The 15,605-nt window shown below is 42.1% G+C and overlaps 1 protein-coding gene across 1 annotated transcript in view; it reads left to right on the top strand.

Annotated features, from left to right (window-relative positions):
* Positions 1-6,446: 6,446 nt before the first annotated feature.
* CPS1 (carbamoyl-phosphate synthase 1) overlaps positions 6,447-15,605 on the top strand; it is a 98,467-nt gene continuing 89,308 nt past the window's right edge. The window contains exons 1-2 of the mRNA XM_068407709.1: positions 6,447-6,474; positions 8,095-8,228. Coding sequence (XP_068263810.1) covers positions 8,106-8,228 — 123 coding nt within the window. The 5' untranslated portion in view covers positions 6,447-6,474; positions 8,095-8,105. The remainder of the gene's footprint in view (positions 6,475-8,094; positions 8,229-15,605) is intronic.

Genomic DNA, 15,605 nt, shown 5'->3' on the forward strand with positions numbered 1-15,605 from the left:
GAGCTTAGTTCAAACAGTACTTTCTGTTTCTGTGACTTCTTGCTGCTCAGAGGCGGACTGTGTGCGGCTCAGACAGCAGCAGGTTGTATCACAGTTACCTGTGGCCCTTCTGCATTGCTTGGAAGAATTCAGCAGTGCTTTTTTACAAAGTTGTCCCTTGATAAGCTTTCTTACCCCTAGGAGTCTGGTTTAGAGAACTCATTTTTTTTTCTGCACCAGACATGCTATGACACTTCAGATGCTAACATTTCAAATTGTCACCTTCTCCCTTGCTTCAGCTTTCATGTATCAGCTTTGGTGGTCCTGTTCTGTAGTCTGAGAGACTCCTGTGCAATAAGGGATGCATCTGATTTCTGGACAGCTGTATGAGATGGAGATAATGCTTGTAAGAAGCCTGTGTTACAGGCAGTGGATGCACTAATATGCAGTTGTTCAGACAAAGCAGCACTTCAATGTATTTTTTTTCCGTATTTGAACAACCCTGGGCTAGGCTTGAACCAGAGTTTCTCAGACAACATGTCAGCTTACCATGAGTGGTAACAGCCAGTGATCTTGGACGCCTCACTGTATGGATACCTGCTGTTTAAGTGCTCCCGATTCTGAGGGGATCTGTATTTTTTCAAGCCTTATTTCCTCCCTCAAGTCAGAAATGACAAACTGAAGCTCTTCTTGACCATGTGGTCTATGTAAGCCAACTCCTTATCTTTGCTGTGCTCTCCAAAGCACATGCTGTTGTTGAGACCTCTGTGGGCAGAGTAATGAAATTAAAATGTTCCAGTTGTACTTAGATCTTGGGGATTTTTATCAGGTTAGTGCAAATTCATTGCTCTGGATGTGGTAGTTTATGAGTGCTTTGGTTATAATGGATTGTAGCATGATGGAGTCCATAGGAAGTGTAAATAAATGAATAGAATTTATTTTGGTTTATTTCTGGCAGTGTATAAAGATGGAAAACGGAGTATTTAAATTACTTTAATCAGCACAGAAAAGTGAATAAGCTACCTTTGTACTACTCTCCTTTACAATTTGATTGCTCATTTTACTAAAATCTGATAATATTGTAACCACATCTGTTCATGAAGTTAACTATCTGAACACTGAAGCCTGTGTTTACAGCTCTTAGATGAAACAGGCATAAAAAAACCCGTATACTTGATATATTCAGACCTCAGCTTTGACTCTTGTGGGGCTAAACAAAGCAAATCCACAGATGTGGATTTTTCTGATAGTACTGTACCATGTTGACACTGTCCTGACTGTGGCTGTGCAAGGAACTCGATACCAGCCAGTTCAGAGGGCTGTTGGAGGAGCATCAGCCAGATGAGCCTTTGGGATGTCTCCAGCTCTGTGGTTAGTTACTGTGCTCTCATGGAGGGGAGGTCTGTATGCTTAGAGGAAGAAGGAAAAGCATCTTGTGTTACCTTGGCCTTATCAGTATGAACTGGGCCTCCCTAGTATTCCTCAGGGATCATGTGCTTGGTGTTTCCTGAAGCTGAGTGAGACAAAATGGTTCGGTATTTGAGATCCTGCCTTCTTCAAATGAATTAAGAAGTAGGACTCTGCTGCCTTTGGATATATAGTGATTTATTCCCATGAGGTGGTTAATTTAAACCCTGCTGAACATTGCTAGGTGGCAGAATGAAATGAGTGACAGGGACATTATAATACAGAATATCTTCAGGGAAAGGGCAGCCTAACCACACCCAAAGCCTACTGCACTGGTCCCACTGACACATCTGCCAGGGTTGTGTGCCCTCTTTTAAGGTGTGCAATAAAAGCCCCTCCTCAAAAGCATAGACTCTCTTTAAGCCAACTGGTCTTTGTGGGGAGGAGCCTATTTCTGGGGGTTTTGCTAAGGAAAATGCTAGTGTAAAGGGCTGTATTTGTTGAAGTACAGCAGTATGTATTGCTGGGTATAAAACTTTATCAAGTGTCTCTCATCCCCATGGAACATGATATAGTCTTATAATTAACTCACTCATAAAGTTTCCTTGCTATTCTAAAAATACTAGCTGAGACAGTGTTGGAGTTCTGGGGTTAAAGTCCTGAACACTTACCTGACAGCATCCATTACTTCTTCAAACATCTTTGCTCTCCTGCTCTAAAAATGTTTTTCAGTCAGTCAAAATCATGTCCCTTCTCCTCCTTCCCAGCTAAATGACATTATAGATCCATATAGCAAGAATTTGCTGTGCTCTTTAAAGAGATCTCCATCCTCAGGCATGTATCTGCCTAATGTGTACCTATCTGTAAGTTGAAGCAAATGCTTCAGTGCATAGCCCAGTGTACAAGAGCCAAAGCTTTTTATCTTTTTTTCCCCCAGGGTAACCACAGGAAGGGAAAAAAAAAAGTAGGAGTGAGAAGAAAAAAGACAAACAAATTTTGCAAATCCTTCCAATCTGGAGCACCAGGCATGAAGCAACAAGGAAAATGCTGATTGATCAGGGATGCTGTACATATGGTAAGAGGCCAAGGCCATGTTAAGTAACTCCTATGAAATGTTAACTCTCCCTCCCACCAAAACCAGGAACATCTAGCACTGCATAGACTGGTGCTAAAGGGTAAGAAACTAGGCTGGAGAGAAATGTTGTGTATTTCCTTTTCAAAGGGTAAATATATTTATACCAAAGGGAAGATTAATTAACTTTTATTCTCTTGAAGTTAGGGAAGAAGCTTTCTGTGCAAAACTTTCTGTTTCTTCTCATATAGAATACTGAAGTCGAAAGGGACCTGCAACGATCATCCAGTCCAACTGCCTGACCAATTCGGGGCTGACCAAAAGTTAAAGCATGGTATTGAGGGCATTGTCCAAATGCCTTTTAAATGCTGACAGGCTTGGGGCATCGACCACCTCTCTAGGAAGCCAGTTCCAGTGCTTGGCCACACTCTTGGTAAAGAAATGCTTCCTAACGTCCAGCCTGAACCTCCCCGATGCAGCTTTGAGCCATTCCCCCGTGTCCTGTCACTGGATATGACATCTGTTGTAGTAAAAGAAATGTTAGAGCGTATTATTAGTAGAATATTTCCTGCTCAGGACAAGCTTGGTTGAATAAAGATGGGAGATAATACTTTACCTAAATACTCAAGGTACTAGCCCATAAGCTAATCGTTGGGACTCATCATGTGTTCCACCATTTCAGTGGAGCTGCTTTTTTCCTCAAAATGAGCCTAGCTTTAGGCTTGACCCAGTAACATGCTGGGAACAATAAGCCTGTTTTATTTGGTTTTTTTTGTAGTCCAGGGAACAGGTAGCTGTCCTACCAGTGGCAGTTATGGTGAATCATATTTGAGAGTGCCTAAATGTGAGGACCTGTTGTTCTAGGAAATACATATGTCTATAACATGCTCTTCTGATCTGGTGCTTACCTCTTCTGATGGATACTTTCTCTCTCTGCTCAATTCCTTACCACCCTTCTGAGTCTCCCTAGTCATAGATCTGAGATCACAGACTGCAGGGTGGTGTGTGATGGGTCTGGCCAAGATCCTCTGTAGATGTCCACCAAGAAGGATAGACCAAATGGTCTGTCCCAGGTCAAAATGCCTTTGAAAACAATTTGGTCATAGAAGTTTTGATTTTAGTGAAGTTATATTTAACTGGGGAAAAAGGACTATCAAGTCAAAGAAAAATTACAAAACTGTCCAGTGAACACAGTATGTGCCTGTGCGAATGGACATACAGTTTTATATGCATAAATTAGCAGCTCAGGGACGGTTTATGTTGTAGCCTTCATTCTAGATAAAAGCCTATTTATTTATAGTCTAATCGAGGGCAAGTCGATTTTGTTTTCCTTTGCCACAACAAACACACTGAAGTATGATAACCTATCAAATATTCACCAGTGTTAGGACTGCCACAGAAGGAAGCAAGCGTAACATGGTTCTTGAGCAAATGTAGCTAATCTTGCCTTGTAAGGTCATGTTATTTTAAAACTGTGTAAAGAATATGTAGCACGGGGGAGATAGTGTTTGTGTAGCCCTTTTGATTTGTTTTTGTTTCTTAAAGCCAGCTTGGCCTTTTTAGTGATCCATGGGAACAAGCCAGTGGAATGTATGAGCCTCTGGAATCACAGGGGAAAAGGGATGACTCCTAATCGTGGCCCCCATTTGTAAAAATGTCTTTTTAGAAAATGTCAGGGAATGAGAAATCTTGCTGCCTCCAAACATCTTCCGGTAAATAGACTTCAGCTCTGGACTGAAGTCAGATACTGCAGACTCCTGTCGGGTAGCTCTAAGGCTCCTGGGGCCAGTCACTCTTCGTTGCATCAACATGAAAATAAGAGTTGTCTCTGAGGTGTGGTGCTCAGTCGTGGCACTGGGAGCAAACTGCACTTTGTATAGTCGTTATTACCCCTTGGACAATGCTCTTCTGATGGCACTCAGTTTTAGCTAACTAAGGGTTTTCTGCAAATTGGCCTTTTGGAATAATGTCAGCCTCTTTCAGATACTGCAAGGGTTTTCTCGGTTTCTTCCGAGTCAGCTGATCGAAGAGGAGCTGCTAATCCCAGTGGCAATGGAATTTGACCCATTTTCAAGATGTTGATTCTTTTTCTCTTGCTGAAGATAAGAGCCTTATCTTTGTCCAGTTTGGGTGAAGCATGGGCTCCGTGTCCCAGACAGCAGATGAGTATATCCTGGGCTGCTCAAGCCGTAAAGAAAAGTTCAATCTCCTTGAAATGGATTTTCTCTAACCTGGGAATAGATATGTAAAAGTCTTGTTGTCAAGCATTATATAAACTTTACTAGGTTGTCTTGGTTACTGCTTATCCACAAAATTTGGAAAAGAAGGAAGGTACCAAGGTAGACAATGCAGAATTAACAAGAAATTTGCCTTTTTTTTTAAAAGCTGTCTTTCACATGGCCTTGGTTTGAAATTTTCAATTATTTTGTTACAATATTTTTTCCTTCTACAAAATGAAAAGTCTTTATTAGCTTCTAAAACTGTCATATAAGGTATTAACTGAAACTGTCACAGGGCCTGTTGATTGATCATTAACACTTTTGTATCCTGAATCCCTTTGGTATTTGCTACTGCCTCTGGATACTTTGGTTGTTTTGAGGCACGTTTCCTTCATTTTATAAAACTGTGCATTGGGCATGAGAGTCTTTTTCCATGGCTAAGTATTTACTTTGCAGAACTAAATGACTATCAGCTGTCGGCCAGACTGAACTAGTATTTTTAAAGAAAAGTGAAACTGCATCTCAGTTTGATTCTGATGCTTTTTGACATTTCAATTAAAATACCAAAATGAAAGTCTTCATTTATTTTTTTTTAGCTGAAATTTGTTTTTAGCTTTGTGTTTTGAAAACAAAAAAACAGAAGGAAAGTTTTAATTTAAAAGAGGAAAAATATGTTTCTCTGAAAAAAAACAAGTTCTGCAGTAGTTCAAATAACTACTTGCAGTATTTCATAAAATCAGATTTTGAGCAACTCTGTTTAAAACATTTTTTAATATTTTTTTGGTTTGTTTGAACTCCCAAACAAAAAGTAACATTCAATCAGAATTAGGAAGATGTTTCAAGTTATAGTTACTGTTTTACATCCAAAGTATGAATGCATCCGTGTTTTCTTCAGACCAGGCTTTTGTCAGCCAAACACCCATGAGAAGAACAGGCTGAATTTTGCACTGTATCTCAAGCCCTCACCAGCCTGCGGTTTGAGCATCTTGTTCAAAGAACACCTGCACATTGTGTTTTCCATTAATTTACATTGGCTCAGGGCTCAAATCTGTGAGTTCTCCTTCACCCAGACATGCATGCTGTCTATGAGAGAGGACTGCAGGGTTGGGACTTAGGAATAAGATTTCTTTGTGCTGTTAGAAACAAATTTTGTACTGTTTTTCATATTGATTATTCCCTTCTGCAGGAAATAATTAAGGTTTGGTAGGATTCTTGCCATTTCTAGTGCAAGGTGCTAGTTAGCAGAGATGGCAGTCAGAATCTGTCTTTGCAGGAAAAAGAGTTGAGTAGAAAAGTATATGAAAACAAAGGGAAAAGGCATAAAGACAGGAATTAATTCTGCTTTACAGGCTGACTTCTACAATCTAATTACAGCTATCAATAAAATCTTTACAGCTTTGACTTTGGAAACAGATAAAACTGCCCTTGTATTGCCTGCATGTTTAGCTGAGTCTTTGGCTAATAGATACAGAGGATGAAAAAATAAATAAGTATGAAGATATAAAAAGGCCAAAAAAAATTAAACAACTGATCGTGTAACTGATCTGTTATGAACTTGCCATCATTATGATGGCCATGAGTTAAATTTTTCCAGCTGTTGTCCCTAACAATTTTTACTCAACCATGTTATTCAATAGCTATTTTTCTTCACCAGGAAGGCCTTTCTCAGTGACACTCAGAACTGAAAAGAGCAGATTTTCTCAATCTCTCTGCAAAGTAAAATGGTCAGCATAAGGAAGCAATGGAGTGGAGTTGTGGATGAGTGCAGAGTATACTGCCCTGATACATTTTAATCTGGTGGGTAAAACTATGCATTTAAAATCTTATAGTGGAATGCTTCCATGCTTAAAAAATCGTGCATGACTTTAGAGACTAGCTTGTGGTGAAGGCAGCAGGCCCATTTGTAAAGTAAGGCATCAGCTGCCCTGTCAGGCTGATGTGTTACTGGTTGACAAATCAGAGGGATCACAGAGATTTTGAGGGAATTACAAGAGAAGTGCCTGCCACTACCACACAGGCAAATTAAAAATAAAATAATGACGCTACAAATTGATTTGTTCATTCTTACTTTTTGTTGTGTTCCTGTAAGTGAGTAGTAATGGGGGAAACTGAACTTCTGTAGACAGGGAGGGTGACTTCTTCCCTCTGAAGCGTGCTCAAGGGAAAGCAGCTTTCAGGACCCATGGAGTGTGGTGGGCGGGAGAGTCACATCAAGGAGCTGGGAGAATGTTACTCATGCAGACAAACTGTGGAAGGAAGCAGAGAGCAAAAAGCTAGGTCTCAAAGGTAGAAAGGACTACGGATTGGAGAGGACTGGGCAGTTTCCGTCTCAGGAAAGGCACTGAGTTGGATGGAAAACAAGCTACAAGCAAGAGCACACCTATAAGGACACAGTGGGCAGCTAGGAGCAGTCCATTTTTATTTCTTGTTCTTCTTGCCTTCTCACTTGGAATTGTTTCCATCTAAAAAAATAAATTGTCCAAGTCTTTTACCAGTTTAAAAGAAATTTGGTATTCTTTGGGAGGCTCAGGGTAGAAAAAAGTTTAAGGTGAAATCTAGTTTACTTGGGCTATTGTCACATACATTCTGTGCTTTGCTGAAACTGGAATAGGAGAATGAAAGCACACAGTTTTACTCAAATCTATTCAGGTCTATGATAGAATAATAAGTAAAAGAAAAGTAAACAATCAATCAGCAGTGCTTGGCTTTTTGGATAACAACCAGTCTCTCCGTCTCTGAGGAATCAAGCAGGTGGGCTTTTGATAAGGTTTATTTGGCTTGTCAGTAAGTTAGGCAACCAAAGAAAGTGGTTATCAATGTTTATGCCACATGAAGGCACTCTGAAACAATAAGAGAGCATACAGGCTCAAATGTACCACTAGCTAATGTGCGGTCCCCAGATCACACATTGGAGAGCACTCAGAAGCACACTATAAACAGACTCTCTTCATTTGCCTAGACCATGTGCTGTTAGGAGAACAAGGGGTCCTGTTTCTTGTCTCTTAGTGAAATGTAAAGTGTTTGTTTCAGAGCGTGAGGACTATCTTCATTGCTGTGGGTGTGATTTCTCTAGCAGGTTTTGCTGTCTTCCAGCAGGCAGAGCTAGTGTCTGGCCTGTGATGCAACCCCTATAACTGCTCAGAGACCAACCTGAAGAAAAGCGCTGCAAGGGTGTCTAAGCAAGCACCCCTCTGAGGAGGGGCGGGAGGAGGTGGGGCTGCACCAGAGACTTTTAATGGCAGAATAAATGGGAAGGTGTAGGGCAGCACTGTACAGTCAGTCCAGCACACCCACTGTGTCTCTGTTCCCTTGTGATCTGCAAGAGGGTATTGTCTGCACCAAATCTTGAAGAAGTACATACAAGCGGATTTTTGGTTTATCTTGTTTTATCTTGTTTTCTTTACACTTACCCATCAGCAACTTTCAAGATGACAAGAATTTTGACAGCTTGCAAAGTGATGAAGACTTTGAAAGGCAGATTGGAGTTTTGCAATGTGTCTGCTGATCACTGGAGTTTCTCAAGGACTGCTACCAGGTTGTTGAGCATCAAGGTAACAGTAACTGAGCTACTGTGGTTTAATAGATGTGTTTGGCATGCTGAGAGATAGCTTGCTGCAGATAACAGGGCTTACCTAGACACATAAAATTGAACCAAAGGAGATTTGTCTGAACCCTAAGCAAAGAGGTTGCTTGGCTAAATTGTTTTATTGGCTAAGCAGACACAGTTTTGTATAGTCTGGAATGGAAATTATAGGGTAAATTGCACCAAAAGGTGGAAGTTCAGGGTTTCAGTTAATTATTATATGGTATTTTCTGTAGAAACACCCCACCCTTCTATAGGACTGATAGCTAACAGAGCAGATCTTTCAGTCCGTATGAACATGAATCAGCTAGATATGTAAAAACATGCATCACTTGAAGCATGTGAGTAATCCTATTGGATCCACAAAGGATCCATTTTCAATGTAGTGGAAACCATGATGGTTCTGAGATTAATCACAGAGATATTCAACTCTTTGTGAATGCATCGATGTATCAACTCTTGACTTAGTGGGGCTGCAACCGCTTAGTTCACTTCCCCAACTTTCTTCTGCTCTTTGTTACAAGAGCTGCGTTTGACCAGCTTTGCTAGTGTAACTCAGGCAGGTGTGGCAGAGTACAGTGGTGAAATGGGACTTTCTGTGTGAGTTCTGTAGCACTGGCAGTGTTTTGTCGTCATGTACTTTGCATTGAAAAGGCACTCTTGCACGTGTATCCTGTTGAATCAACAGTGTAAAAGAATTACCAGTTGGAGGAGTGGTTCCAGCGAGTGGTGGGGAAGAGCTCTTAGAGACTTGGGCTGCGGATGCCCAGTGGATGCTGCCTTAGCTGGCAGGGTGGAGTAGAGGGCTGATCAGTATCGTTTCTGTCCACCGAGGACTAGGGTTTCTCTTACCTGTCGCACAGCCGCTGATTTTTCAGGAGTTCTCTATGCTCCTGGCAACAGACCCATTACTTTTAAAACAAAAAATTGGCTGCAGAGAAAAACTGAATGAGGAAAGAAGCATCCCTATTTTCATCCCTTCCTTCAGCATGTGAGTTCTCAGTTTAGCTTTGTCTCACGTGCACTTAAAAACAGAGCCTGGTGAGTAACATTCTTGCTAATGGACCTGTTTTCCCATTGCGAAAAGAGCACAGCAGGCATGAACTGTTACCTTGTTCACTGTCTTAAAACACAGCACAGTAATCTCCCTCCCAGCAGATTGATCCTGACTCTGCAATCAGATCTGGCTTAGGAGGAAGTTATTCCTCCTTGTGATGACAACAGGAGTCCTACTTGTGAATTAGAAAGCCATCACGGTTACCAGTTTCCGCAGCTCTACCGTTTGAAGAGGAAGTAGGGCTCTGATATGAGGAGCAAGTTCCTTGGTTGTTCCTTAAGCCAGTGAAGCTATGTTGACCACACATTAAAACTATGTCAGAGCTTTCAGGTGTGGCAGTGCCATCTCTCACATCTTCCAGGGCAGGTGCCAGCTTCTGTTGTTGCATTTTCAAATCTCAGCACTGGGCTAGAAAGTGTCTCTTGGTGTGACAAAGCAAATTGTAACATAGTTTGAACAATCTCTTCTTTTTGGGCTTTGTGCTTCAGATCGAAATGGGATAGGAGAAAATGGAGACAATGCTACTGCTAGTATTGCTGGATGAGTGGAACCTGTGAATGCACTAAGAGGTGCTCTTGACAAATGTCACAGCGTCTAGGGGATAGGAGCCCAGGATTCATACTTGGCTGCTTGGTTTGTGGCTGGTGATGGCCTGTAGCAACAGGATGATGATGCTATGTATTGTAGAACAGGAGGCCATACAGGGACACTCAAGTTCACTAGAGTTTTAGAAACTGTCAAGCCAACTAAGCAGGACTGAAGAGTTCTGCTGGAATGCCGTCCTTGCTCGCCTCTGTTGCCGCTGATACCTCTCTAGGTTTTTGGAGCTGGTTCGGTTATTTCTGACATGCTCTGTAGAGTACAGCAACTGAAGGCTTGTGATGCACAGAGAAGTGAGTTCAAAGACACTTTTGTTTGTAGTTGTTAAGTCTACTGGAGTAAAAGGCATCTTCCACTGGTAAAGCTTTGTAGCCCATGGTTAGGATTGCTGGTTCAACTTTTGATGAGACACCATCTTTCTTTATGCATCCCAGGATAATTCTCATAGGCACCTGCAGTAGGATGGGTCTAATGCATTCTTATACTGATGGATTAGCATCTGAAGTTTGGATTTGGCATCTTAAATGACAGATGGATGGTGTTAGGTACATGTTTTGTCACTCATTCAAGGACTGCACAGTGACAGACCTACAGGATCATGTCTCATAATGCTGAGGCATCCAATTAAGAAGTTTCATGCTCGTGGAAAACTACTGCCCTGCTCTGATGGAGTTACAGTACCAGCTGTTCTAGCATCTACCTGGTTCTGTGCTGCTAAAGAGTGATTGCATAAAGCCAACGACACCAGTGCTGAAGGCAAGGAGAATGAATACCTGTTAAGAAAGCAATGCCAAGTGAAACCCTTGGGAGCTATTTTAACCTCAATCCCAGCAATTGCAAATACACCCGAGGTGAATCAGAATGAATTGGGCCCTCTTTTTGTTTCCAGGTGTACAACTGGATCTATTGCAAGGCTGCTAAGACCTACTGTGCATCTGAAGTGCTGAGTCCAGTGGAGCATTTGTACCTGCACTGGGACTAGCTGGCTCACCACGAAGTGTGGTGCTAGCCAGCCAGCCCCAGAACTCTCTTTCTGACATACATTATGTGACATCTTCTGCCTTGGCATTGACACTGGGGAAAGTTGTTTCCTTATTAGGGTTGATTATTTGAGTTCAATACCTACAGGAGTTTGTGCTGTCAGAGTGGGTGCTTGAACTTATGGAGAGTAAGAAGGCTGATACCTAGTGTAGTTTAGGAGCCTGTGGCTCTTGAGATCTCAGCTCAGATTTTTAACGCCACCTTTGCCGGGGCCCACGTGGTTCTGTTTGAATTCAGAATCTGGAATACGACAACTCGAACCTTTCCTGGCCTGGCCTTTTGCTTTAAGACAGTGGTAGGCTTATACACTTTTTTCCATGGGACATGCAGAAGTGGAAGAGACTCTCTAAGATACATATGCAAGCAGTAAAGCAGTAGGCCTGAGGGAAAATTTAAGGATAAGTGGTCCTAAAAAGCCAAGCTATTGCAGAGCTTTGCATCAGTGTTGAAGTTAACTGTAGCTGTGAGACAAGTGACCAAGTAGTGACTTATGGCTGGGTTTGGTGTTCCAGCCATCATTAGAGGTAACTGATATTTGTAAGAAGTTTGGAGAGAGAGTGAAACGCAAAGTAATTAAGGTGTGTGGGCTAATGGCAGTATAGGTAATGATCCCATTCTCCCATTATTGCAGGCTTAAATGAGCATTTTGTTGCCTTTTATTGCTTTTTCTCAGGGGGCTATTTTAGGGAGCATAACAAAATACAATGAAAACATGTTTCTAACCTATGTATAAGCTAAGTGAAGTATTAGGGAGCATGAGGGAGAGGTGGTAGTTTTAGTAGAGTGCCTAATAGTTCTTCTTCCAAGTCTGTTTTCTGTCCAGTTAAACTCAGCCTATGTGGGGAAACACCGTTGTAGGTGAGCAGTCTGAGATGTGGGGACTCACAGGTCCATATTTCCCTATTGCATCCCATTCTTCAGTTCTAAAGGAGAGATGGAGCATCCACAGGTGAAAGAAGGGCACAGAGAGCAGATTGGAGACCTCTGTGGGCTCTCTGTAGGGGTGCGTAGCGTCACTGGTTTTGGGGTAATCAAGCTTCTTTATAATTCAGGAATGGGCAGAGAGACCGCAGCTCGAAGCTCGTATCATTTAATGCTCCTCTGAGGCCAATGTAGTTAAATGGGGATGTAAAAAGTAGTACAAGCAATAAATAGGTGGCTTGTAACAGTATAGCTGGCTCAGTGAGGAGAGGATTGGGAGACCTATAAAAACCACCAGGAGCAAACTAAAAATATAGTTAGAAATGAGAGGGAGTGGAGGAAAATTCTTGAACACTGGCTTTAGAAACTATTTCAGATTACTGTAAAAGGGCTTTTCAAATACATTTTAAGGCAGGTGGAAAGTAACTGAGAAAATGACTGCATGGGAAGCAGAGAAATGGGTGAGAAGGTGAAAAATCAGTCACAAACTACTCCACTCCTCTCCCTCTGGAGGTAAAAGTGAAGGGGACATACAACTGGGCCTGTTCCCCTAAAGATGGGGGGAACTTAGTGACCTGCTACTGCAGGGGAGAAGAGGGGTGCTCATTTCCTGGGGTGGTAACTCATTTCTGCTAGCTCCCTCACCTGTCTTGGTTCCCCCTCCTTCTTTGACTTTTCTCCTGAACAAACATTTGTGGCATTGTTTCGAACAGCCTTAAGAAGAGTTCAAGTTGTAGGAGCTGTGACTTTTCCACCATGGTACCTGTGTGGTGTTTCTGGCTTTGCTTTCTCTTTGGCTTGGATGGTAAAGGGAACTAATCCAAACCTTCTCCCTATAGTTAGCCTAAGTGTGAAACTTCTTTGGTATATCCGAAGACACTGACCTGGCTTTTGATTTTTTTTTTTGATTCCTGCCCTTTCTTCTCCTCTGAATTTTGGCCAGAAGCAAATGTGCTAAAATAAAATTATATACATAAATAAAGGGTTGACAAAGGAAGTCTTGACTGTCAGCGATGTCCAGATAGATTTCCAAACTCTGATGGCATAGTACTCACAAGAAGAGATAATTTTCTATCAAAGGGAAAACTCTTCTGTACTGGTTATTTGGTCTTGAGAGAGTGAATGTAGCACAGTCCTAGCACCAGCTTTCTACTGTAGAATAATCTGGTGGCTTTTGGCTTCTTCTGTGCTTCTGATATGTTGGCTGTTACGTAGCCAGCCAGATTTGTGTGCTGAGAAATGTGGCAGAGGCTGTTGTGCTGTGTGGAATCATGGCCTGCCTTAGAAAGGAGATATTTTATCATCTTCTTACTGGAGGAAAATAAACTGACCTGCACTGAAATTGAGTCTCAGCTGTGTCTCTGCCGTACATCAGTGCCCATCCTGGCTTCAGTACTCGACATACTCATAGTCCTTCAGCAGCCCGGCGTTCAGGGTTCAACTTGGCCTTTCCAAGACAAACTGAAGGATTTCTTTGGATGGGAAAAACTTGACTCCCTTGGCTGTTTACTCTGTGAAGCAAGTAGAAAAGAGGAAAAATTACCTTTTCACTTTCCAATACAGGGGTTTATAGCAGACACACTTTAAAAAACAAATTATACTGCAGATCTTTTGAGATTTTGCAGATCATCGTCCATCCTGTAGACGGGAAGGGCTGCTAGAGGAGGGAACTAACTGGAACTAAATTAATCAGTTTTTTTTACTTTCTTATTGTCTGTCTTTTTTTTTTTTTTATCTGCTACAGTACTTTCTTTACTTCATGTGTGAAGTGCTTAGTGAAGTGGGACCTGAACTAGTTAACTCTTCAAGTTACCTTGACAAAATGCACAAAATCTAGCAATACCGCAGCAACAACATGACCCTTTCTGTTAGCCATCTCCACCCTCAAAGCTCTTCAAGAGCCCTCCAGCGTCTCTGGAGCACAGGGAGCTCTGTTAAAAGTAAAGGTACTGCTGTGTAGGAAGGAGAAATCAGATTGCAAATGGTGTGTCTCACATTGAGCGTGTGTGTGAAAGAAACATTTTAGTTGAGACTACCACAGAGATTTATCTGAGACCACATGGGGATGCTTCTGAGAAGGGTGGAGACAAAAGGACCTCATGGAAGCTCTGGGGTTTTTATTTCTTGCTTGTTGCTTTTTTTGAAAGTGACAGTCTCTCCCAGCTAATCCCTGATTGAGCCAGCTGGCCTTCTTTATAGCCTGTAAATCACTTTTCACATTAAAAACAAAACTGAAAAGACAAGGTAGGCTGGCAGCTTAGGGATATGGTAACACCTCCGCTGGAAACGTAAGCAAGAATAATTGCTTCTAGAATGCTCAACAAACAAACCAACTACTTAATTAAGAATAATAAATCAAGTAAGGGAGGGAAACACTTGAACGTCTATCCCTTGCTATAGCTGAACTTGCAGGCAGGTTATTGTTGTGCGGGGACATTCTTCTGCATTACTGGAACACTGTGTAGGGGCTTCAATAGGACAACAGGGGCTTCTGTTCAACAGAAATTATTTCTGTGGTGGTCTGGTGTGTAGAAGGGCAGGTGATCTGTAGTGGGAGGAAAGACATGCAGATTCCTGTCAAGTACTATAGTGAGGGTGAAGCTGTAAAGGTCACAGTGATTGCTCTGGATTTTGGCCCTCAGGAATTAGATGGATCTTAACTTTGCTGGTCATTCCACTGTTGTGGACTTTGCTTCCTGGAGGATTCTCCCAGGCTGTGTTTGCAGTTGGGACTGCAATTCAAGCGGTTACCCCAACTTGTTCCAGCAAGTGATAGGACTTGCTTGAACTGGAGTTGTTATTTGGGTGGACTCAAATACGTGATCTGCTGAGGCAAGGGATCCTTCTGTTGAAACTAAGGCTGAGAGAAATCAGTTCTTGCAGTCAGTCTCCCAGCAGTGTGGGCTGGGTTTTCAGCAGGCTTCAGAAAGGTCAGAGGTCCTGTCCAAAGCCCAGTCTGAGGCACCCAGGCAACCTCTGTGCTTTGTAATGCTTTGAGTGTGTGGTAGCTTTCTGTAATGAGAGGCTTAGTGAGATAAGGGAGCTGACCAAACTGTAATTTTTATTTGAGCTAAATCTAGGGGATTTAGCCACAAAAACTATATTTATAGCCGGGGAGGGGGGCAGATTTTGGTGTTGCTGACTGCCCCATCCAGTGGTGCGGGAAGGTTCAGAAAATGATGGCTAAACCTTTTGAGAATGACTGGATGTTTGACATTAATGGGGAAAAAATGCAAGGCTAAAAGCATCCCAGATGCACAGAATTCAATTACTTGGCAGTGCAGTTTGATTTTTAGTGTATTTTGCAGTACATTAGTAATTGATCTGTTCAGTATTTGTAACTGCAGAGGAGCTCTAGATGAATGAATGCCGTGATTGTTACAAAATGTTCAGTGCTGGGAATGAAATTTCTCCTTGCTGTGATTGTTCATCTGATTTACGGCTAATGGAAAGTAGCTCTCCTGGTCCTTTCTACAGCAAATTGATCTTGATTCTTCTTTTAAAAAAATCCCAGTAAGAGGACTTGTTCTGTAAAAACCCAATATGAAGTGAAATCATAGTGAGAGCTGCTGCCTGGTGGACAAGCTTGGCACATCTCCTGTGGTGCAAACCAGTGGGGTTTTTGCTCTGTGACTGCAGCTCTGTTCCCAGGATGCAGCTGCACTTGCATTCCAGAAGTGGAAGTTTCTCAGGGCCCAAAAGGTTCATTGTCCAAATTCTTTTAAG

The sequence above is a fragment of the Nyctibius grandis genome, chromosome 9 (assembly GCF_013368605.1).
Source record: "Nyctibius grandis isolate bNycGra1 chromosome 9, bNycGra1.pri, whole genome shotgun sequence".
NCBI lineage: Eukaryota > Metazoa > Chordata > Aves > Nyctibiiformes > Nyctibiidae > Nyctibius > Nyctibius grandis.